At 45.7% G+C, this 24,041-nt stretch overlaps 1 protein-coding gene across 2 annotated transcripts in view; it reads left to right on the forward strand.

Moving 5' to 3' along the window:
- The first annotated feature begins 17,279 nt into the window (after positions 1–17,279).
- GTF2F2 (general transcription factor IIF subunit 2) overlaps positions 17,280–24,041 on the forward strand; it is a 95,655-nt gene continuing 88,893 nt past the window's right edge. For both annotated transcript variants that reach the window (XM_065644868.1, XM_065644875.1), the window contains exon 1: positions 17,280–17,472. In XM_065644868.1, the coding sequence (XP_065500940.1) occupies positions 17,407–17,472 (66 nt within the window). In that variant the 5' untranslated portion in view covers positions 17,280–17,406. The remainder of the gene's footprint in view (positions 17,473–24,041) is intronic.

The following is a 24,041-nucleotide window of genomic DNA, read 5'->3' on the forward strand; positions in this document are numbered from 1 at the left end:
AGATGAGGTTCTTAGGGACATGGTTTAGTGCTAGATTTAGGTTATGGTTGGACTCAATGATCTTAAGGGTCTCTTCCAAGCAAAATGATTCTATGAGTCCATGTTCATAGTCCTCAGGGTGGCTGGGCATGGCTGAGCTCAGCACTTCCTAACAGCCATGGAGCTGCAGCCCTGGAAATGGTGTTCTTCTAGGCATTTATTTGTTATTAAGAGGGACACTTTTGGAAAAATGAAGACGTTTTCCTTTTTCTACACACACACACATATATATATTTAAAAGCTCCTATAACCTACTTGCTCCCTTTTGGCAAGAAAACGTTTGTGAGGGTTTGACACGACTCCCAGTACGACAGCGTGGGCTGCAGTACCAGGCCTCAGCTAAAGCTAAAAAGGCTGTTGCAGAACATAGAAATTGTGATCGTAATTCTCCTCAGACCAGCCTCTAAATGAAGTGACAGCCTTTGGGACCACATTTGGGCTGCAGCTGCTCCAGAGCTGCAGCTATTCACCATACTAAATAATGATGCCCAAAATTTTCTGTTTCAATGTAACATATATGGTATATTCTGTGGAATACATGCAGCTCTAATACCCCACAAAATTTAAAACTCTTCCATAAAAGGTTGCTCTAGATAAGGAAATAATTTCCTTGTTTTCTCTTCCCTGAAATTTGGTCTAAAACTTATTTTACATGAGTCTCTGAGACTGTTTTGTAATGTCTTGTTAAGACTGCCTTTTGTGCAACTTCTTGTAGAACTTTGCAATGCACTTTCAACATCATCTCCAGTGGCAGAGTATGGAAGGTAGGTAGAATTTCTTTGGGTGGTATTTTGCAGCAACTAAAACTATCATATTGTTTCTAAAACAGGAGGACGATATATGAAGGATGTCCTGTGTCCTGCACTACTGTGAAATTGTTCATTACAAATAAAGCAGAAGGAAATAGAGAATCAAGGGTGGCCACCCCTCTGTTCCTCAGCAGAGCTCCTGGCAGCCCAGTGGACTCTTTGCTCCTGAGCCTTGTGGAAGTCCCACGTGGTAACATCCCCTCCTGGTTCACTCCTTCCATTAATATTGCCTCCTACTGATGGCTGATCTTTATGAGGGAAAAAGCATGGCCTTCTCAGGTCTCTGTTCGAAATCTGGAGACTTGATTTTAACTTTTTTGTATGAGTACAACCCAGGTATGTCGTGTCAAACTTCTGTCCTCACTGGGCACTCAAGAGCCCAGAGCAAGAAATTGTAAGACTTTTGAAAGGAAAGAAATCTCATCTATTGAGCTCTGACGAATTTAAAGGTTGTTGGGGATTTCTGCAAAGCTTCATATCTGTCCTGCTGTGCTGACAGTTGATTCTTCTGAGCTTGGCAAGGGCCACTGGGTCCACTCCACCTCGCACAGGCTGATCTGACCATGCCAAACACAGGAGGCCTGGAGAGCATTTACACTGAGGCTGTGGAAGACTAATGATTCTTTCCACTGCTTGGGGTGTGCTTTTTTCTATTCAGAGGTTTTATACCTCTCCTGTAAGGGCAAGGAAGGTTTTGCCTTATCTAAAGGAATGTCTGTGCTGTGTGGAAGCAAGCAAGCCCACCTCCCACCACAGCTTCCCAGTACAGCCACCTCTCGGTGTCCAGTGTCCCTGGACCACCAGGAGATGCTAAGTCAAAGTGGTCAGTTCCCATCCGCGGAGAAAAGGCATGACGGAAAACCAGCAACTTTAGGAAAAGGAGACAGGCCAGCTCCTGGAGTGCACAAAGCCCACAGCCTGGGGAGAGCTGTCTAGAAACCATCAAGGGCTTGCTGCAGTTTCCAAGGTAACTTCCATCTTCTGAGACCCAGGTGAGGCTCAGCCTTTACGAGCACACGGGCAGAATACAGATAGTGGGTCTGAGCTGGAAAACGAAATGCACATGAGACGCCATGTGTTACCCCAGCTGCTCTGCTACCGGCCGCTCGCCTTCCACATCTGCCCACCAAGGCAAAATGCCAGGAATGAGGAATTCAGCCACCACAGCTGAATCTTCATGACTTGCTGCCAGAAGGAAGTCAGGTAATTCAAAGTTACCGTAGGTGCCCTTCCAGCTGGGGTCATGACTCAAGAGCCCAGAGATCCTGTTAATGCACAGCTCCTCGGTGCCCACACCACACAGTGCAGCACAGTTTGGCTCTGGCCTTCCCTGCATGCTCACCTGAGAGCATCCATGAGTCCATGAGCCTGGCATTGGCACCATCTGGGCTCAGCTGTTGCCTCAAGGTTTTCCTGGGGTCATCTGAAGAAATAAAGGAGTCCAGGCTTCCCGAACCTCATCTCTGTGGCAACCTTGGGGGAGCTGGGCTGCTGTCACAGGAGAACTGGGCAGCTATTCATGCACAGGATCACACAAGTCAGGTGCTGTTCATCTCTGCAAAAGCCACTGGGCTATAATTGCCTCATCAAAATCAGCACAAGAGAGGAAAACAAGAGCAGTGAGAGGAGGCACTCATAGTCACACACTGAATGAATACTTCAGTTCTTTGATGCACACATTATTGCCCACAAAAGGAAAGAGTTTCCAAGAGCAAAGAAACCAAGGCCATTGCCAAAGACTTCACAGGGTTCTTCCCCTCACTATCATGCTGTGCGCAGGCAGGGAGCCCATCCCAAAATCACCAGCTTCCCACAGAGCTCACAGATGCCCAGCCGAGTCGTGGCACTTCTGCACCTTGTCCAGTGTCTTCTCTCCATTACCTTCAGGCAACAACCACTGCCCATGGAGGGAGAGAGACTCAAGTGCCAGGCTGAACATGTTCAGGCACAAGCCAGTGTGAGATCACCACTGCAGTGCTTAGGGTTATGGGTGATGTTCTTGAGGAGGTTTCTGCACAGTACTGATGCTCTGGCAGGAACCAGTGCATGGCCAGGAACCAGAAGGGGACCTGGCAATGACGCCTCCTGGAAAAGTCTGAAAAACTTGGCATTAAGAGGCCCACCTTTCCAGGTATTGGCAGCTTTTCTGAAATGTTAGAATCACAGAATCATAGAACGTCCTGAGTTGGAAAGGACCCACAAGCATCATTGAGTCCAACTCCTGTCCCTGCATAGGACAGCCCCAAAATTCACACCATGTGTCTGAGGGCATTGTCCACTTGCTTCCAATATTCTGTCAGCTGGCATTACCTACCTCAGGTGTGTGCTCTGATCCACTCACAAGACTTCATATTGCTTTTCTTTTTCAAGTATTTCAGAGCATAAACTCTGGTAGCACTGTCGACATTGAAGAGTTTCCAGCTCTGTTGCTGAGAAACTCTGGAGAGGCACATTTGGGAGTCCCATTAGTGTCAGGAAGATTTTATTTTTTTAACAAATCTACTCTGCTCTGCAAGCCTTGGACCCTCTCAGGTCTCATATGCTGAGGAGAGACTAGTTGGAGCTTGAAGAGCAGCTCCCTACTCTGGCGATGCTGTACCCCCCCAGGCAAGGGGGCTGGCTGAGATCTAACCCCCAGGCAGGCAGGAGCTGCAGTAATGCCAGGCTGAGCATATTGGTGAGCCTGGAGCCTGTCCACCGCATGAGACTAGTCTTTGCCCTGTCTGTGGCTGGGCTGGCCTGCAGGAGCCTCATGGCCTGTTCTCTGCAAAGACGCGGAAAGATGTGCTTTGCCTTGCCCATTGCTGGGATGAAACAATGTCTTACCGTCAGCTGAGGCAAACAGTGTTGAATCCTGCTTATCAAGGGTGGAAAGAGATGTCTGGCCACCAGTTGGTGGTGATCTTCACTAGCGCTTGGAGATGGGCATAGCCCAACAGGCTGATGCCTCCTAAGACATGGACCTCAGGCTTCCTCCTTTGACACCTCCTGTATCCCTGCTGTCCTAAGGAGGAAACACTGCTCAACAGTGGACTTGGAACCCCTTGACTGGCTTTAGGCACACAGAAAAGGCAGGGACCTCCACCAGCATCCAAATATCAACAGTGAGTGAGACGAGTCACGATGCAGGCAGCTGAGGCATCATCCTATTTTGACTGCTGCACACCCCTAAATTAGCAGCAGAGCATTTTTTCATTGCAAAGTAACATTAAAAACTCTTCACAGGGAGGAATTCTTGGTTTAGCAGCTAAGCTGAGACAGTGAATATCTGCCAAACGCTTGGGAGTTTGAAATGCAATAGGCACAACTTTGCAAAGGCAAAAGAAAGCTTTTTTCTCAGCCTGTCAAAAGATACAATCTTCAGCTCTTCATAAAAGTCAGCTGGAGTGCTCCCAACAGGCAACATGTCTTACAGGGTAGTCGTTCCACCTCAGATCTCCCAGTCTTGATTCTCAACGAAAATCTACAAAACCTTCCCTAGGTAAATCTGGAAAAGGTATCTCATCACTTTTCCGAATATTAACGTTTTAGAGCATGTTACCATCCTCCTCTTTTCACCATTCCCACTAATTTCTCAGTGCTCTACATTGTGCTTCTATTATTCTACAAATTACTTGACTCTCTTTTCCTCTTAGGAGATAACCAGCAATACCCTCTTTATATTCTACAGGTGCTGTCAGATGTCTAGCTCAGACACAGGTCTAATTAAACCCAGAACCATTGTTCCCCATGTGCAGTTAGGTTCAAAATTCACTGTGTCTTTCCTAAGGAGCGTGTGTGCCCCAAAGCTTATCTGCTTTCTGCAGCTATATTAACTGCCTTCATAAAAGCTATTACACCTACCTAAAAATCTTTATCTTTAAACCTTTGACTCTAACAACACTGCCACGCCAAAAGGCTGCATACACTGGTAAGAGGAGGGGCAGCGTACAATTGGATCTGGTTTATAAACAAAAGAGGTATTAACACTATGACATGACTCACAGTAGATCTTAAACCCTGTTTCATATGATGCGGTGAGGTTTGAGCACCAGTTTAAATTCAGTGTTCATCTTTGACTAGGAATGCTGATCCATGGCTAGAAGCCCCAGTGCAGCTCATCCTCTGCCTCCCTCCTTCAACCCCTGTCTGGAAGAAGCATCTCTTCACCTCTTTCTTCCGGAGACTCCTCTCTGGGATTGAAGCAGCTCTGAGCTGCCCCTTCACTGAGTCTCAGTTTCCCATCTGTATAATAAGGAGGTAATGGTCTCCCTCAGCCCTAGGAAGACAGGTTAATGTTTAGCCACTTCAGCCTGCTGTCACCCCCACTGCCACTGCTTATCCATTGCTGCTGGTGTTTGCTCCTGACCACAGCCAGTCTCTCTGCAGGGAGCCACCAGCATTGCTCTCCTCCAGGGGTTTGTACAGCTTCTGACTGTCAAATTACTTCATGAGCAGACAGTGTGTCCTGCCAATGCCTCCTGGGGCACCTGCATAATATCTCTATCGCGTGTCTCAACAGTAGGATCTGAACCTCTTGTCCTTCTCCTTGAAGCCCAGTGTCCTCACTGGGAGCTTCTGAAAGTCATTTACCCAGTGTCTGGAAGCCTTCACATGCTATGGCAGCAGCTACCACAGAAGATCCCATGGAGAAGAGGCATTGTTGGTGGAAGGCAGCGTATGGGGCAGAGGGCGTGGGACTCCTCACAGTGTGGGCTAAGCCAACACTGCAGCAATGCCCCCATGGGAAGCACTGAGCACATGGGTCTGGGCTGGACAGAAGAGCAAGGAGCTCTGGGACCAGTGGGTACCCAGCCTGCAGGGTGACCTACAGAAGGACCATCACCACAGTTCGTATTTAGCTCATTCAGAGGACCAACAGAGGAGGTGAACCTTGATTGTGGCCAAGTGTTTAATAAAACGTGGAGACCAGCTGAAGCTTTTCTCAAACCCGAAGTATTTTTAGCATCTCCTCCCTCAGGTTGCTTCTCCAAGTGTCTAGTAAGGGCTGGGTTACACTGCTTTCTCTCATGGAGTCTCTAGCAGGATCTCTTTCCTCAGCTGGACCTCCAATTTCCATATGTTTATGGCAGTATAGTATCTCTGAGATTTGGTTGAAACTACTGGGTGGTTTCCAATGCTGGGAGGGGACAACTGCCAAGCAGCCATACACCTACACAGACAGCACACCGGGGTGTCTGTCACAGACCACACGGGCCTCCTTCCCGTACGAAAACAAACTGTGCAATCATGACATTCAAGGCTCTGTTATAACACCGAAACATAGATGTACAGAAATCATGCTGTGTAGGCAGCCTGAATTTTGGCCTCTCTTAACCTATGGCTACTTGACTTTGCAATTTTCATTACTTTTTCAAGACAGCATTTTTATACACAATACAGTACTTTGTGCAATGGTACAATGTTAACTTCGATGGAGTGTGTTTAGGTGGAGGAAGATGCCTTTTCATTTTGTGTTGATTTTCATTTTTTTTCACATTCTTCCCACACACACCCTCCCCCACTAAGGGCAGATACACAAACACTTGCACAAATACCCAGAGGATCAGCAATGCAAAAGCCATCCACGTCTTCGTCCCCATGCCACAGATGACGGGAGGCCGATGAGTCTGGTCCTCAAGCCTTGTGCAGACCGGCTTGTTGAACTTGACAGCACCACTTGTGTGCAGAGAGATGAGTCACAGAGAGCGGAGGTTGTGGGATCTGCCTCTAGTTGTGGAGCTGTTTTCTTCGTAGCAAATATTAGCCGTTCAAACAACACTCATATTTCTATTTTGGGTCACTGTTTACAAATGCACGCTAACAACAGTGAAATAACAGGAATCTGCTACCAGCCAGAGCTCTCCTGGTGCTCTCCAAAGCATCTTAGAGAAGCTACATTTCTGAAGAGGGTCAGAATGGACAATTGCTATAAATATGTTAAAAATAGGTTATTAGCTGACAGAGATTTCACATTTCCTAAGAGGAAGGTGAATATCTGGCACTTTCTCTAGCAGATTAGAGGAGTAATTATTAGTGCGGATACTTAGACACTGACTCTTATCTTTGACAGATTGTCAATGATATTTTAGACTGGCGAAGTATGACAATGTTTTCAAAATACCAGCAAATTTTCTAGTGAAGAGCTGCACGGTTTTGGGTGCTTAACTGAAGCACCTCTGAATGGCTGTCAGGAATAATTTGCACCGTCGCTCAGCAGAGGCAATGGATAGTTTAATATCCGTGCCTTTTGTTATGCACAGACATGTCAGATAAGTACACATCTGGCCCAAAGGAAATTGCTACCTATTCTTCTTGCACTTGCTTCTCTCTGTGTGAATTCACCTGCTACTACATCAGCCACTTCAAAGTCCCTCATCAAAACTGTAATTGCAGTCCGATCAATAACATTTTACAAGAAGGAAAGTGCCTTGATCCAAGTGTGCTCAAAATTGGGGTCATGTCAAACCTACAACTCACTGAGACGTGAAGATGCTTAGCATGACCTGCCTTGATTTTCAAAAGCATAGGTTTATTGAGCAGTCATCTGGAGAGTTTCGTGTTGTCCACATTTCCAATATAGCAGTGGGCTCCTCTCTGTAACAGACTCCATATACCTAGAAATCCCACGATGGGCTGGCAGGCACAAGAGACTCCCTGTGTCTGGGTTTTCTTCAGCAGAAGCACAGTTGTATGCCACTGAGATCTGAACAAAAGGGCAAGGAAGGCAAGTCCCAGAAATTTAATCTCGGCTTTGCCACTCACCTCTCCACATGGTGAGAAAGTCCTTAAATCTGTCCATTTTTCAGTTTTAACCCTTTACATGTTGCAAGGCAACATGTAGCTGTTAATGTAGTGTTACTATTTAAGATTTAATGACAGATGAAAAGCCTGCCTGAGCCAAAGGAAGGACTCAAATTCAGTCAAGCAAGAAACACAGGTGGATGAGAAATCAGGCTTCATTATTCATAGCACTGCCAGAATGATGCCTTCTCTCTCAGTCCAGAAGATCTCTTTACAGACAAAGGAAGTCAGGTAATTTAACTGTCGTGATGTTAGGGAGATGTTATTGCTGAGTGTAACATGCCAGCAAATGAGGATAAAGCCTATGGCTGGCTTCAAGTCATTGCTGCTTCAGCTCCTGATCAGAAGTGTCAGGATCTTCAGCAGTAGCCAGAGGCCATCAGAGGTGCTGGTGGTGCACAGCAGGGATGGCGGGATGGGTGAGAAGCTCAGCTGGGGTCAGCGTCGTTCTTTGGTGTTTATTAGTGAGACAGCTGAGTCAGAGTCAGCAACGATAGCAAATCTTTAATGGCAAATGAGTAAATTAGGGGCAGAGATGGTGAAGGCAGAAGACATGTTGTGGCTCATATCGGTGTGTTTGTAAAAGGATTATGTTCCATTTGTTCACTAAGAAATAACTAGGTAATGTGCCGTGCAGGCATGAACCAGATCTGCGGGGCAAGGCAAGGCAGCAGAGGGGGAATACTCTTTCTGGAAGAACAGTGTAGAAAAGCAAGATGCTGATAATTTGCTGAGGGCCTCTGAGCCCCAGACTGAGGAAGGACAGATTAGACGACTGCTCTGCTAAGAAGAATACTGAAAAGATAATGTTTTATGTGATAGATGTAGCACTGGTGCTGCACGAGAGATGAGGGTTTTAAGGTGTATGCATGAGAATTAGAATAGAATCATAGAATCATAGCGTGGTTTGGGTTGAAAGGGACCTTAAAGATCTCCTAGTTCCAACCTCCCTGCCGTGGGCAGGGACACCTTCCACTAGATCAGGTGGTTCAAAACCCCATTCAGCCTGGCCTTGATCACTCCTGTGGATGGGGCATCCACAGCTTCTCTGGGCAGCCTGTTCCAGTGTCTCACCACCCTCATGGTGAAAAATTTCTTCCTTATATCTAACATAAATCTACCCTCTTTCAGTGTAAAGCCATTACCCCTTGTCCTATCACCACACGCCCTTGTAGAAAGTCCATCTCCAGCTTCTTGTGGGTCCCCTTTTAATTACTGAAAGGCTGTAATAAGGTCTGCCTGGAACCTTCTCCAGGCTGAACAACCCCAACTCTCTCAGCCTGTATTCATAAGGAAGTGTTCCAGACCCCTGATCATCTTGGTGGCCTCCTCAGGACCCTCTTCAACAGGTCCGTGTCCTTCTTACGTTGCGTAACAGTAATGCCTAGAATAAGCTGCAACAATCAGGAAGGTTACTTCAGTGAGGACAACTACGCATGTTAAAAATGAGTGTAATTAAATAATGTGATTAAATGAGGGCCAAGAGCTGGAATTCACAGAACAGCAATAAGAGCCACCATAAGCCAGAGGGTGAAAGGAGGAAAGGTCCTCTGACCCTTGGGGCAGGGAGAAGTGATGAGATGGCGTTTGCAAAGCTAGTGAAAATATTGCAGACTCTGAAGGGAAATCTTATTGCAGACAGAAATGGCCTTTTGTTATTTATGTTTGGGGTTTATGTTTGTTTTGTTGTTGGTTTTGTGTGGTTTTTTGTTGTTTGTTTGTTTGTTTTTTCTTCTGGTAACTTTAAGAAAGAAATTAACATTCAGCTTTGTTAGATAAAGCTTCAGTGATTCATCCTTAAGACTGCATGTAATGAAGAGTTAAACTCCTGGTCACACTGGGTCTCCAGAAATTACAAGCGTATGTAAAACAGAGTATGAGCTTCTGGAGGGAGGTGGATGTATCCTGCAAGCTGCAAGGGCCAGCTGGGGGCTCCTGCTGCCAAGTGCTTGGTCTCCAGGAGAAATCATTCTCAGTGATGAGCCTGCAGCTCTCAGCAAGAAGCACACTATGAGGAAATAGCCTCTGATGATAAATAATCCCAGAATAATCACATTTCTTTCCGCCAGCCCCATGTACCATTTGCCAGAAGATAAAATGAAGCAACATGAGGCCATCAGGGTTAGATGTTGTCCCTGCCCCTCTCACCACCCTTTGGTACCCAGGCTCTCATCAGGTCATCTTGTCCTCACTGGTTTTATTTGCTGTTTTCCTCTGTTCCTCTCCTGCTTATTTTCCTCCCACTGACCGAAATGTCATTTCTATTCTTTCATTTTTAACTCATAGTAATTAGGTAGAAGGCAAAATTTCAGACAGAAAGCATCTGATGTCTCCAGTTAATTATCTCATTGAGAGCTTGTTGGGAGGCACTGCTGCAGCTGAGCTGCCACCAGGTGCAAAGGTGGGATATGAGAGTGGATGCAAATACATGTGGATCCTTTCCTTTAACAATAGTACTTAAATATGTGCTATTGCAGGATACCATAGTGATGACTTCCGAGGCACTAGAACCCACAAACTAAATGCCTTTATTACATTTATATATATACGCAACCTTAAAATTGTACATACCTGCCTACGCTGTCAATCATGGGCAGCAGCAGGAGTTTGTCAGCCAGTCCTATACATGTTCAAACAGCACAACTCCTATACAACAGGCTGTCTGGCTTCCCAACAGAAGTGTCCTTTTTTTCTTCTAATTTGTCCTTCAGGTCGCTAATGTTCTTTTAGCTCAGCTTTGTCACACAGTCTTCTCCCAGGGTCATTGGAAAGCTCCCTTTGCAAAATAATAGTCCATTAGGAAATAATTTATGTATCAATAACATATCTTGGCAACTGTGCATTGTCTATACCTACGTAATTATGGCAATATCACTGGCATGTAATCACATTTGTTTAATTATAAAACAAGGGAAACAAATCCATTGAACTTTTATTTGGTAGCTGAAGAGAAAATGCCTTGCTCTTCACCACATCATTGATGGAAAATCCAGATGAGTGACTGCAGGTACCGCTGACCTTTTGTGCTGAGGTAGTACATCGCTAGAGAAAACTCAAGGATCAAACAAAAGGTAAAGGAGTGGAGGACTGGAGAACAGGTAGCACTCAGTTCCCTGTAACATCATCTACTTACCTGCAATGAAAAGGCACTTTAGAAAGAAACAAGCTGCTCAGAGCTCACATTACCTTTGTACTATTACTGGCTTTAAAATATTGCATGCTCAAACACCCTTCTTGAGAAATGCTGATGAAAAATGTTAGCTAATACTTATATGCCAGAGAGAGGCAAAAGGGACCTTGAGTTAAAGAGATAATGTCAATTTTATGGTCACTTTTTAAGAAATGATTTTAAATTAGGTTCATATCAAGTATCTCTCAAATTCTCTGACAAATGTTTTCCTTTTCAAAAAAATTTTGCAGCTGCGTCTTTCAATTCTCTTTTTTTTTTTCCTTCCTTGATACGGTGAAAATCCAAACAAATGAGAGGCCAAGCTGCCTCCAGTCAAACTCACTGCGCATTGTTAATGTGATGAAAGACATGGTACGGGCAAAACTGTAAGCAGAGCTGCAGTTTCACTAACCTGAAAACTAGGTGTTCTCCAATGCATAGCATACATAAAGATGTGTGGTTCTAAACATATAGAAAGAATTAACAAGGATTAAGCAATGAATGAAGATCTCCTTCTGATCAGAACTGGGGGGCTGAGTTGTGTTTTCAGGCGGAAAAGTGTGATGTTTTATGGTTTTTACTGCCTGGCATTGTGCTTAAATGGGAGCTCAGCCATGAGCTTGATGCTTTTGCACTCTCTGACACTGAACAGCTTGGGGTAGGCAAGTCTCTCATTAATGTGTTGCTCAAAAGCAGTCTGGAAACACAACGGCTGCAACACATATTTTGGCCTTAAAGGGACACACTGAGAATCCTTTGCTGCCAGAGGAAACAGATCTTCAGCTTGATGGCCTATGCTCTGTTTTGGGAATAAGCTACACAGACTTTCATTTCTCTTATTCCAAAATAAATGATCAGGCTCTGCTCATACATTTTTTGCCGATTTGCAAATTATTTCCTCTCTTTTTTTCCAGGTTACATAGACCAACTGCAGTTCTGGAAAATGAATGGTGCATCGCAGTTGAAGATGGCAAAGGGCAGTTTGCCGTCTGCTGGCCTTGGCAGTTCAAGCATTAATGGTAGTTTTGAGGTTTAATTATTGCACCCTTGTGAAGCAGTGGGTTCTCTGCTAGCTGCAAAAGCAGATATTCAGGCTACAGGAGAGACCCTTACCAGCCAGCAGAGCCCTACTGATGCTGTGCGGTACCTGTAATGGAGTAGGACAAGCAGCTCTGCAATGATCTCACTCCATTAGTTTTCCTCCTCCAAAATGAGTTGCCCTGCTCAGCTTAATTTGTTGATGAGGAGGTTGGCTGACATGAATGAATGAATGAATGAATGAATGAATGAATGAATGAAGTCAGAGCATTAGCTGTTGGTGGAATAGTCTCCTTCCAGGCTCGATGCTCCCAAGCGAAAGTCAGCTTCTGCAGAAGCTTCCCTTCCTGCCCGGCAGCAGATCTCAGCTCCAGACCCAAATATTTTGACCCTGTGGAGGCCCAGCACAGTTCCTGCGTACACAGCTGAACTCAGGGACCATCCAGATGTGGGCAGCACTCGGCTCCTTTGGCACAAAGCAATACTGGAAAAGAGACTGGAGATGTCACCCCATCCACAGAGGATAAGTGAAACAAGGCTCTGAGGCATCACCATTTCCTAGTAAAATGCCTTCTGGGAACCAAGAGATGAGGAAACATCCCAAACCTACCAGGAATCACTTGCAGATGCCAAGGGTTCCCATCGAATGTGAAGTGTGACTCAAAGAGGTGGCGGTCCTGCAACATGCTGAGCACCAGAAGCCAGAAAAGGAGACCCACCATGAGGAGGAGCGAGAAATCACCAAAACGAGGTCTGCTAGCTGCATGAATCTAAGTGAACATTTTGGTCTTATATACCCAAGCCTCTGGGCTGTGAGATGGCCACAGGAAGGAGGTCATGGCCTCTGGCTTCTAGGGCTGCCCTGCTCTTAGGCCAGCCAGGTGGCCAGCACAACCTGGGCAGCCTTGTGGCCTCTCCCAGACTCTTTGCAGCTCTACGTGTCCCCAGCCACAGGAAAATTGTGGTGGGATGAGTGCCCCAGTGCCTTTCTCCGGAAGGGGAGCCTGTGGCTCAGTGGCGTGGTTTATCTTGCAGGGAGAGCCCACGGCTGGACCGCTGTGGCATATCCAGAGAGTCAGTCACAGAGCAGCAAAGTTACTGCAGCAGTTCAGGTAGGAAAGGGCTTTTCTCTGCTTAATGTGATTTCACAGAAGCACAGCTGGGAGCTGCAGTCCCTCTTCTCCTTGCCTTGTGCCAGATACATACTTCTGCTCCCCATCCACCAGTAATAAAAGACAGGGGTCTGCAAGCAGTCAAAAGGAACCAGAGACGGTGTGACTCCCTTTTCTGTCACTCAAAACAATGATCTTCTGTGTTGTCATGCATCTGGAATAGGGAAATTTTATTCCTCATGTTACAATTCCAGGCACATGCTCTGCATTGTTTACAAACTGAAACACAAGTAGGGATCTACCTGCTTAACATAATCCAGTGCTTGCAGTTTAGTGTGATTACTGCTGATTTCTTTGATCCAGTGCATGAAAATTGTCATCTGCTACTTTACCTGATATGGTAGGTTTGGGGACATCTGCGCAGAGAGCAATATAGATCTCTTTGTTGTATTAGCTCATAATACACTAATTATCGTGTGCTCTGCTTTATTTCCTTTCTGCACAGCTTGTTTCACTTCCCCAGGGGTTTCTCTGCTCCAATAAAAATATGGAAAAAATGTAGTTTTTATCAAGACCTCCAATGTTTCTAAAACAATGTCATCCCATGATTTCTTGCTGCCAGGCAGGGAATAAGAACTATGTTAAATCATCTTGCAACTAAAAGCCGTGAGGCTGGGGCAAAGGAATCCTGACATCTTCAAGAGCTGTCTTGTGGGTTTTCCTCCATTTGCTGCTGTTAGTGGGGCTCGGGAAAAGAAAATGTGGCTTCCAGGCTTGCTGACCAGCTCTCTGCGTCTCCTTCCCTCCAGTGGGAATCAGTGAGTCACAAAGCAGTGGCCAGCACATGTGTGAGTGCTGTCCTCAGGGGCACCCTTGGGCAGATGTGCACACCATGTCAGGAGCTGAAGAGCCTTCCCAGGTGTCACGCTTTAGTGCTACACAACAATAAAGCAGATTTTCCCCACAGAGGATACAGCTGAGTGGTTCATGAACTCTCATGTGCAATTCAACTCACCAGTAGGTCTTTTCCCTCTAAAAACTCCATTTGATTCTTGAGAAGTGTTTTCAGTGAAACTTGTCCGATGGTGTCTATCACTGACATCTTGGGTGGGACCACCACCAGTTCCCAGGAGCATATTTCCACTCATCCTGGCTGGGCATTGAGGGTAGCACATGAGTTCCCGATAGCAAAACTCCTGTCAGCTTCAATAGGACAGCATCAGAACTTTTGCATCTTCTGCTGCACAGAAGAACCAGCAGCATCAGGCTCCAGTGATTAGCCCATTCCTAAAACTGATGAAGTGAAACCATGTGCAGCTGCTGACAGCACTGCAGCCTCCTCATCTCACCCGGTTGGATGGAGGGGAAAAAGAAGAGGGAAAGGTAGTGCAAGTTTTAATTTGGCCACCTATCTCCTCAGACACAACACGGGTTTCTGTGCAACCTGTGTGACCAACACTCAGCTCCACTGCTCGGCAGCTGGCCCTCGGATCCTCCTCTGTTGCACTAAATGTGTCCCTGGCAAACAGAAGGTTGAGATTTTAAATGAGGAATTAATGACAATGCGCTCTTTTCCTGCTTGTTGCCCCTTTAAATTCAGTTTCCATGGGAACAGGTCTGGAGAGGCTGCCTGGAGGGAGCCAGGAGAGGTCTCTGCCTGGCCGCCTTCCCCTCCGGGTTGCCAGCTGAGCCACCCCAACTGCCAGGCTTTTGCAGAGGTTTTTGCTATTGCCATTTATGCCTGGAATAGGAGCAATGGCTCCTCATGGGTTCCTTCTCTGAGGAGTCCCAAGGTGGTCAGCCCTGCTGCTGTTGCCTGCAAGCTGAGCTCCTCTCCTTCCATCTCCCATCCGGTGGAGTGCAGGCTTGTCTGAACCCACCATGAGGCCACCTCACCGAAAATGTGACTCCTGTTAGAAATAGCCTTTCCATCCCTTTTTTTTTTTTTAAAAAAAAAAAGTGGTGGCGGGTGTGATCCGAGTACACAGACAGAGGTGGAAGCTGTGGCAGGGGGACAACTTTGTTGCTAATTCACTGTTTATCCTAGGGGAAAATCTGAGACCCCAACTGGAGTCCTGCCTGCAGCTCTGGGGCTCCCAGCACAGGAAAAGCATGGACATGTTGGAGGGGTTCCAGAGGAGGCTGCAAAAATGATCAGAGAGATGGAGCACCTCTCCTATGAGGACAGGCTGAGAGAGTTGGGGTTGTTCAGCCTGGAGAAGAGAAGGCTCCGGGGAGACCTTATTGTGGCCTTTCAATATATAAATGGGGCTTATAAGAAGGACAGAGGGACTTTTTCCTGGGGCCAGTAGTGACAGGACAAGGGACGACGGTTTTAAACTGTAAGCAAGTAGGTTTAGATTGGACATAAGGAACAAATGTTTTACAATGAGGGTGGTGAGACTCTGGAGCAGGCTGCCCAGAGAAGCTGTGGATGCCCCATCCCTGGAAGTGTTCAAGGCCAGGCTGGACGGGGCTCTGAGCAACCTGGTCTAGTGGAGAGCTCATGGCAAGGGGGGTTGGAACTAGGTGATCTTTAAAGGTCAACTCAACCATTCCGTGATTCTAGAAAAATCATTTCACTGAGTCACTCATTTCTGCCAGACCCATCACCAAGTTGTTTTATAGCAGGGTGAGGAACAGCATGTGTCCTGAAAAATGGCCTGAGAACTTTTGGTTGCAGTTGAGGGTGAAGTGTTTCTTGGAGTTATGCTGGAATACTGTGCTGGGTAACAAAAGAGTGAGGCAGGATACGGCTGCATCCATACATTCTTGGATATCCAGCTGTGCCTCTGGCTTTCTCTTAGAGGCATTCACTGTTTTTTTTTTTCTCAAAGAGACCCCAGGAACAAACTGTCTTCTGTACAGCACAGAGAATCAGTGGAGTAGGACCCAAAAGCAAACTGTAAAGCGATGGTGTTTGTGCAAATCCACCCTTTTTCCGGCTGAACAGAACCTAAGGGTCTTAGGCGTATGACCTTTGGAGGTTGCACAGTCCCACAAATAGTGGCTGGTTTTACTGCTGTTGAGATGCATCTGCTTCCATTTTTGTTAACATTTGAGGAGATGCCTCTGTCGTGTCTGTGGAAGGTTGTTTTAATGAAATCTGAATTTTGAGTGGAAGCTGACTAACAGCATGTTTCATCCACCCAGATGAGTTCTGCAGACGTATACAGTTCCAGTGTAAAAACAAAAGTAATTTTTAAATTTAATTAATCCTAATTGGAATAGCTCAATGTTAGCTGTTGTTCCTTCAGACTTACATAAAAGTATTGAGCTCCTTGGTTACCTAGATGCTTGCCTATAATTAGAAAGACAGACTATCATATCTGAGATGTAATACTGAGATAGCTTTCTGCAAGCCAGATGAGCAATGTCTTGCATACTGTACCAGAAATATTCCCTGCTTGCTGCTGGTGCAGTCTCAGACAGAGTATGACCTTCGCTGTGTGCAACCAGACTTCAAGGAGGATGTAAACCTGTACCCAGGAGGATTCAGAGAGCAACAGGCATGACCAGAGGTCTAGAAAATATGACCTATGAGACAAAATTGAAATAACTAAGGCTGTTTAGTGTAAGTGGAGACAAACCAAAGGGATACATCTCAGTGAAGGGATAAAGTAAAACTGCAGAGAGGAAGGTAATAAAATGCCTTCTGTGTGCACAATGGATAGAAGAGAAATAATGAGCTTAAACTGCTACAAGGGAAACAGTCTAGACATTAGGAAACCTCCCCCAGCAATAAGGACAGAGCCATAAAATGGGGACCTAGCAAGGTCACCAAAGCCAAATACCCCCATCTCAACGCTGAACTGGCAGACACTTGTTTTCTCCTGACTTAAGACATTTTCAGTGCCTGAGGGGCCATCCCATCTTCAGACAGTCTGCTCCAATGCTTCACGTGAGTGCTCTTCGCAGAAAGCTAAGCCTAATAATTCACTTTTTATCCATGGTAAATGATTCATCTGCTCTTTTTTCCTCGCTTGAGTGAGATTTGGGCACACAATGATGCTTTGACCCCTCTCCCCGGAGCTGCTCCCCAGCCTGCCATTTCCCATCCACACCAGAGAACACTGTCATGGCCGCGTCTACTCTCTGCACACTGCTCTTCCAGTTTCTCTAGATCATTTTGCATGCTGCTGCCGTTTTCCAGCATGCCAGGATAGCCTTTCGTGTATAGAGAGAAAGTAACTTTCTGTGGCCCCCATGTCGAGGCCCCGCCCTGCCCGCGGCCGCGCCGGGGCGGGGACTCGAACCCGTAGCCCCGTCGCACTGGAGGCACGTCGTCCCGCTCTGCCCCGCCGTGCTCCGCGAGCGGAGGAGGTTTGGCCACCGCGGGCCACCGTCCTCCGGGAGTGCGCTGCTCTGCGGGTCCGGACTGGTACAGTGGCCGCGGCAGCAGGAGGCACCGTCCGCCCGCCTCGTCCTCCGCCTCAGCCGGGCCACCTGCCCCACCATGAGTGAGAAGGGCGAGCTGGACCTCACCGGGGCCAAGCAGAACACGGGCATGTGGCTGGTGAAGGTGAGAAGCTGCCGGCGCTCCCCTAGGCCCGGCGCGGCCTGTGGCGGCCGGGCCTCCCCTTCCATTCCCGCTGTGCCCGGGGGGCGCCGGTCGGCAGCGGGGAGCAGGGCCGTGCCTGGGCCGCGGGGGGGAGCCGGCCTGCGGCGTGGGGCCAGGGTTGGCCGGTGGCCCCGGGCAGCCGGTGGCCCGGTTTCCCTTCCCGTGGGAGCGGGGGTGGGCGAGCAGTGACGCGCGGCGTCTGCCCGGGGAGCTGCTGGGGTGAGGTGCACAAAAACAGGTAAAATTGGGTTGCCTGAGAGTTCTCCTTGGCTTGTGTTTTATTAGGGGTAACAAACGTGGCAGCGTAACTCCTGTTTTCCCAAAACTCTGAGAGTTGCAGAAAGTTTGAGTGCTCCCAAATTCACATCCTGATCAAAAAACAAACTAAACAAACAAAAAAAAAACCACCAAGCCAACCGCACACACAAAGAAAAAAAACCAACAACAGCAAAACCAAACCCAAACCAAACAAAAAAACCCCAAAGCAACAACCAAACAAACAAACCAAAACAAAAAACGAACCCACAGGGAGAATAAATGCCTGTGTCTTGCCACTGCAGCTTACATTGGTGCTACAGAAGTACAGCTGTAGTGAAGGTGCTATGAAAAGATTAAAAGCTCAGCATGTTAAACCCAAGCACCTGTCCGGAGCAGGGCCATGCTCACGTCTGCTGCTGCCGACTCGGCCGCCACTGTCTCTTCCTCAGCTCTGTGTTGTGGAGGATCTTTCTGTCAAGGTGGCTTGGCTGCTTCTGCTGGCAACAGCAAACGTTGGCTCAGGGAAGAGGAGACTCACGGCAGGTTTGGGGAGTATGTGCCTTGGCCCCCTTCTGGTCCCCTGTGGATGTGCTGCTATTTTTCTTGACCTGTATTTGGTCTGTCTGGGGAGAAACTATAGCCTCCTCCTCTTCCTCCTTTGGGGAGGGAGGGAAAAGGCTCAGACCTTCCACTTGAAATAACCTGTGGGGACAGGACAGTACCCAAATACTGGTCCTGGGGGGCGAGGGGGTGTGACACCATCATATGTAAGCTACCAAACCATCTTATTGTGGCCCTTGAAAATGGTGGGGAATTTCAGACTTGCTTTGCTCTGCAGAATTTCTGGTGGTGAGTAGGTCGCTCCATCTGGCTTCCTCTTTCATACTGACACTTCAACATCTGGTTTTGTGAAACTGCAATGAACGCTGCATAGTGCTCTAAGTGTAATAGCTTATCCAGGTCAGTAAAAATGAAAGCTGAAAGTAGAAAGCTGCAGAAGTATATAATGATACTGGGTAACAGGATGATAAAATGGCAAATAAAATACAGAGTTGAAAAATCTTATCTGATATGGATAGGGAAAAACTATTCTAATAGTTACACAGTGATTTGGTCTCTGCTGGTTGTTGTCATTAGAAAGGAGGTTTAGTTTCACAGTAAATAGTAACTGAGAATATAATGTCAAAAGAGCAGATTCAACATTGGGCATGATTACAAAAGATACAGAAAACAAAAGAGAAAATATTATGCGTGTTACTATGCATTGCTATTATATACATACTGCCTGTAGCCTGAATACTGTGTGTAGTTCTGGTCTCATCCTCCATTGTGGAAAGTACACAGTAGACCTAAAAACAGCACAGAAAAGACCAGCAGGGATAATCTAGGGAGCAAGGAATGGTGGCTATGGATGAAACTCGTAAATACATTGTTACCTTTCAGGCTGGCAAAAAGATTGATTTGGAAATCTTACAGAGGTCTGTAGAGTAATGAGTAATGTCACAGGTGGATAAGGAAGAAATGAGTAGGGAAGAGTCAGTTCTAAGAAAAGAATTAAGGGTGTATCACATTAGCTTATCTGGTGGGGCTCAGAGCAAACAAAGGAGATACTACTATTTTACACAATATGTAGTTAAGTTTTGGAACTTGTTGTGATAGGAAGTTGTGAATGTCAAAACTTTACAGAAGCTCAAAAAGGCATTAGATAAATTCAGGCAAGAAAATCTAATTGAGATATTAAAAATGAATATTCTCCCATACTTCAAGGCTTCTGAGTCAAAGATCACAGTAATTAGAAGAGCATGCTGGGGAAATATCTTTTTGTCTTAAGTTCTCCTTCTCTGCTGTAATCACTGCTGTTGGTGGCATTTGGAGACAGGACGCTGAACTTACTCGTACTTTAGTCCGATATGGTTCAGTGGTTCTTGAAGCAAGCCAGGAATTTTCAGGCACATCTGTGCTTCTAGTTGATGCCACTCTGAACACAGGGTGCTGCCTGTTTTAGTGAGAAAACGAGACTGAAAGAAACATGGAAATATTGCTCTTCCAGGTAAGTGTTAATGTAATCCTTCTTGCATGTGGTCTGATTTTATTATTTGGCCATCTTCTTGTATAATAGAAATAAAATGAATTACAAAGTTGCTAATGTTGGTAGACAGTAGCAAAGGATGTGCAGGATTTTATCCTTTGAATTTCTTCGGATGCGATCTTGGAAACAACCATCCTTCTTACTAGGACCTTCAACACGCTCAGAGGCACGACAGTATGTAGCACCTGTACTTTTTATCTTCACTAGCTAGGATAATGAGGCCCAATTTATCCTTCCTTTGAGGGAAAGAGCAATCAGTTCTGCTGGAATAAAAAACTTAGCTTATTTAATTTCCTTTTAGCATGTATTATGATAGCACAGGAAGGATTCCAGAGAGACTACTTAACGGGCAATTTAAAAATGTAGTAATGAGTACTTTAGAAGCATGAGCAGTAAGAGGAGGTATGAGGAATTGAGTACCTTTAGTACCAACCCAGAAAGCAACTGGAATATTTTTTCTGTGTTTTCAGTGAAAGCTAAGATAGGGAAATATTATCAAAACTGTTGGTTATGTACTTGTGGTGAAGTAAAGCCCATTTAGCATTAGCCATTAGAATTGTTAATTTCTTGTTCCTTGAGTGATTTTTTTTAATTTAATCTGCTGTATTGATCTATATTTAGAAAAATGGTATCTTTATATAATTTCTTTTTTGTATGTTCAAAGGAAAACAAAAACGTAGAACCTGACATCAGCCTTACTTTCTGATGTACTTACTGCATACAGATTGCTATATAGAGAAAGAGCTGATTTTATTTCATACAGAAAATTGGAAGTAGGTTGTTACAGGTGGGCTGCTTGTGTGTTTTGTTCTAAAGGCAGATAGGAAGCTGTGAATAAGTTGAAAGATGTGTGGAGCACGGCCCCTCGTGTCACATGCTACCTGCAGTGTCCCTTGTGTACTGGAGCCTGGGTGGTCGTGTGATGTGAGTAGCAGGAAGGAAACAGCAGCCTGAAGGGGCCTTGACATGATGCTCCTTAGTACGTCGGGTTTCTTCTTGTAATTAAATGGTATGGTTTTTGGAGAGAAGAGTTTTCTTACCTACAAATCCCAGGATGAAGGCCAGCTGTCTTGAAAACGTGCAGTAGCCTTTCGGTATAGCAGGTACTCTGTCCACAAGTCAGGCTTTCTGTGGGTGTATATTTTTCAAAATCCTGCTGTGGGATCTTTGAAATTTTTTTCTGCTCTGTAAAAGTGGGTTGTTCTTCTTTCCTGGACTTTCTTTCAAGGAGTGTGAAGAGTTTGAAAACTAACTGTTCCCTGTAAGTTAAATTTTTATTATGCTAAAATTAAAAGAAAATAGCAAATGAAGATATCTGCAGTATGTAAAGCTTTATTTAATCTTTCCTGTGACTGTTTATGCCGTTAGCATGGAGCTACAGAGTTCAGCATGTGGGTTTGAGAGTACCATCTGGTTTTAACTGAAGTAACTCTGTACAGCTAAAAGTAATCCTTTGATCACAGTCCTTCATAACCTTTTTTCTCTCTCTGCATAGCCCTTGATTGCAGACAAGCCAGCAGAAAGATGATTAATTGCACTCTTTGAGACTGTTTCCCCATGCAGCTGAAGGAAGTGTGATTGATCTGCAACCTCTTAATCTGAATAAATTCCCTGTCTGATTATATTAAATAGCAAGTCAGTGATTTTAACAGCATGAGAGTCTTTCACTCCTTGTCCACTCATATGGGATGTGTGTCTACCTTATTACCTGGCAGTATAAATTAGATACAGATTAGGTGAGAGCACATAATAATATTTCTATTGAGTCAGCTGGGGCACGTCATGGCATTTATCTTGGCCTTAGAAAGAAAATTATATCTGATCTGACATGAAATCTGCTGTAGAAAATGACCGCTTTGAAAACTGTGGAAAAAAAAATCAAGAGATTGTGCCAGTTCATGGCTTTCTGTTGTGCATTTGTGGCATTTTGGACCCAGTGATCCAGGACTTTATGGAAACCTGGACTGCCATTTAGTTTGGCAGAGCATCTGGAGGACATCTGGATTTTCTAGCTACTCCACAGTACTTCATGGGATGCTGTGAGACTAAAGGAAAGTGCTAAGCACCAGTACCAAGGTGTTTTCTGGGTTTTTGTGAAGAACAGGTAAATGCAAGGTTATTGTTAAATTCATTTGAGCTTTAGGAAGTTAGCAGGTTGTTGTTTGTCAGCAAGTTCCTGGAACAGGTTCTTTGCCTCCTCAGCTGTGCAGTGAAACTTGGCTTAGTTTTATGCTATGCAAGACAAAAGTCAGACTATGAAGTCCCTCTTTACTGCTCGAAACAGCAAATGCCACAGGCAGAGCTTACAACATTTCTCTTTCTCACTGGCTGTGTCTCACACTGTTTTTCTATACAGATGCACAGATGTTTTCAGTAGCTGTGGACTGTGTGAGCCAGAATAAAGTTTGCTGCACCAGTAAAGAACGTTGCTGCAAAGTTAAAGAACGTAGGTTTGTCCTGATGTGTCATGAGCACGTGAAGAAAAAAGATAAAAAATTCCTGTATCAAAGTACTTCTTTAGTACATGGCATTGGAACAGTAATGTTTTTTCCTTTAACAAGTCACTGTTTTGATAGACACTGAGACTACTCTAAGTCTTTAAGACGATGTTCTCCCAGAAAGTGCTGCATCCTTAGAGAAAGAAAAGGATTTATAGGAAGTGGTGGCTTCTATTAGACTGCTTTCAGCTATTTCCTCTTGAAAAAAGTCTGTAATTTCCCTATCACTTGAAGATCTTACAGTTAGTTTTACATAGTCAGATGTGAGATTGCCCTTATTGCCTCAGGTCTGCATTACATCTCTTGATGTGCCGAAGTACTTTAACATCTAATAGCTTGTGTGTAGAGGGGAAATTGTTCCAATCTCCCATTTGTTGTACTAATGTGTCGTGTTCAGTTTTTCCAAAAAGCCATCATAGAAAAGACAGTTGTAATGGCTGAATAGTGGGGGAAAAGCCTGTGATCTGCAAAACATTGCACACTGCACTTATAACTGGTGGAGCTGGCTTCTTGCAAGGAAGGGCAGATGTGGCTGGAATTGATGCCATGCGGTGGAGCAGAGAAGGTAGAGAAGTTCCTTGTTCCTCTGGGCTTAAACTGAGAAGCCTGAAGCGCCTCAGCAGTGCTGGGCACACTGACACATGGGGTGAGCTGGCAGCTCCTATCTGGGGCAGGGCAGTGGCAGCCACCAGCACAGGACACTTTTTGAAGTCCTGGGGAACTGTGCAGATTTATAGAAGTTCATCAGCGATAGCACCAGATATCAAAACAAACTTTTGATTACATGGAATAAATGTTGTTGTCATCTTTAAGCTTGCCTGGTCTTTAAGGAGAACCGTGGTAACTCTGAGCAATGGACACATTCGCCTGGCACTACTGTCTCCAGAAAAAAGAAATGCTGTTGCTGCTCCTCACAGGTGTGCATGTGTTGTCACATCTGGGATGCATCTGGGAGTCTGAGGAGTGTGGGTGTGTGACACAGCAGCAGCAGCAAGGCATTGAGGCTGGCCATGGAAGTGCCAGCTGTTGGGGTCTGGTTTTCCTGGCAGTAGTTAGCTGATAGTTTTTTGGCCAGAGAGTGGAGAGGCAGGCTGTGATTTCGGCTCATGCTACATTGATGGGAAAAGAGAAAAGAAGTGTCTGCTTGGAAAGCCAGCTCCCAGCTTGTTGGTTGCTTATGTAGGTGCCTTTACTGTCCATCATAAGCCCAGGTCACCTGAGGCTCATATACCAAAACCTGTAGGAATTTGTGTGTAGGTCAGTCAGCATCACTGGAGCAGCTTTTATTCCTTGGATGTATCAGGTTAAGCTTGTTCCTGTCCCTGCACTGACCTCTGCTTTGTGCAGCCCTTTGGGGAAATGGTTTGGGGAACTGGTTTGGTTGTTCCACCTGCTAAATACAAAATCAACACAGCTAAAACACAGTCTCTGACACCTCCCAGCCAGATCAGTCTGCTCTTTCTATGTACTGACCAGCTGCACAAAGAGTTTTACCAATCCGGTGGAGGGGTGGGAATGAGTGATGGGAGGCAGATCTGCCTGGGGTGGTTCTGCTGTTGGAGAAATGGACATCAGGTGGGAGAAGGGCTGTGGTTTGCTGCTCAATTTAGCTGAGATTCCTAAACCCTAAACCTTACCTTTACAGCACCTTTTGGTCTCCGAGTTGTAATTGCCTAACTTCTCAT

The sequence above is a fragment of the Caloenas nicobarica genome, chromosome 1 (assembly GCF_036013445.1).
Source record: "Caloenas nicobarica isolate bCalNic1 chromosome 1, bCalNic1.hap1, whole genome shotgun sequence".
Taxonomy (NCBI): Eukaryota; Metazoa; Chordata; class Aves; order Columbiformes; family Columbidae; genus Caloenas; species Caloenas nicobarica.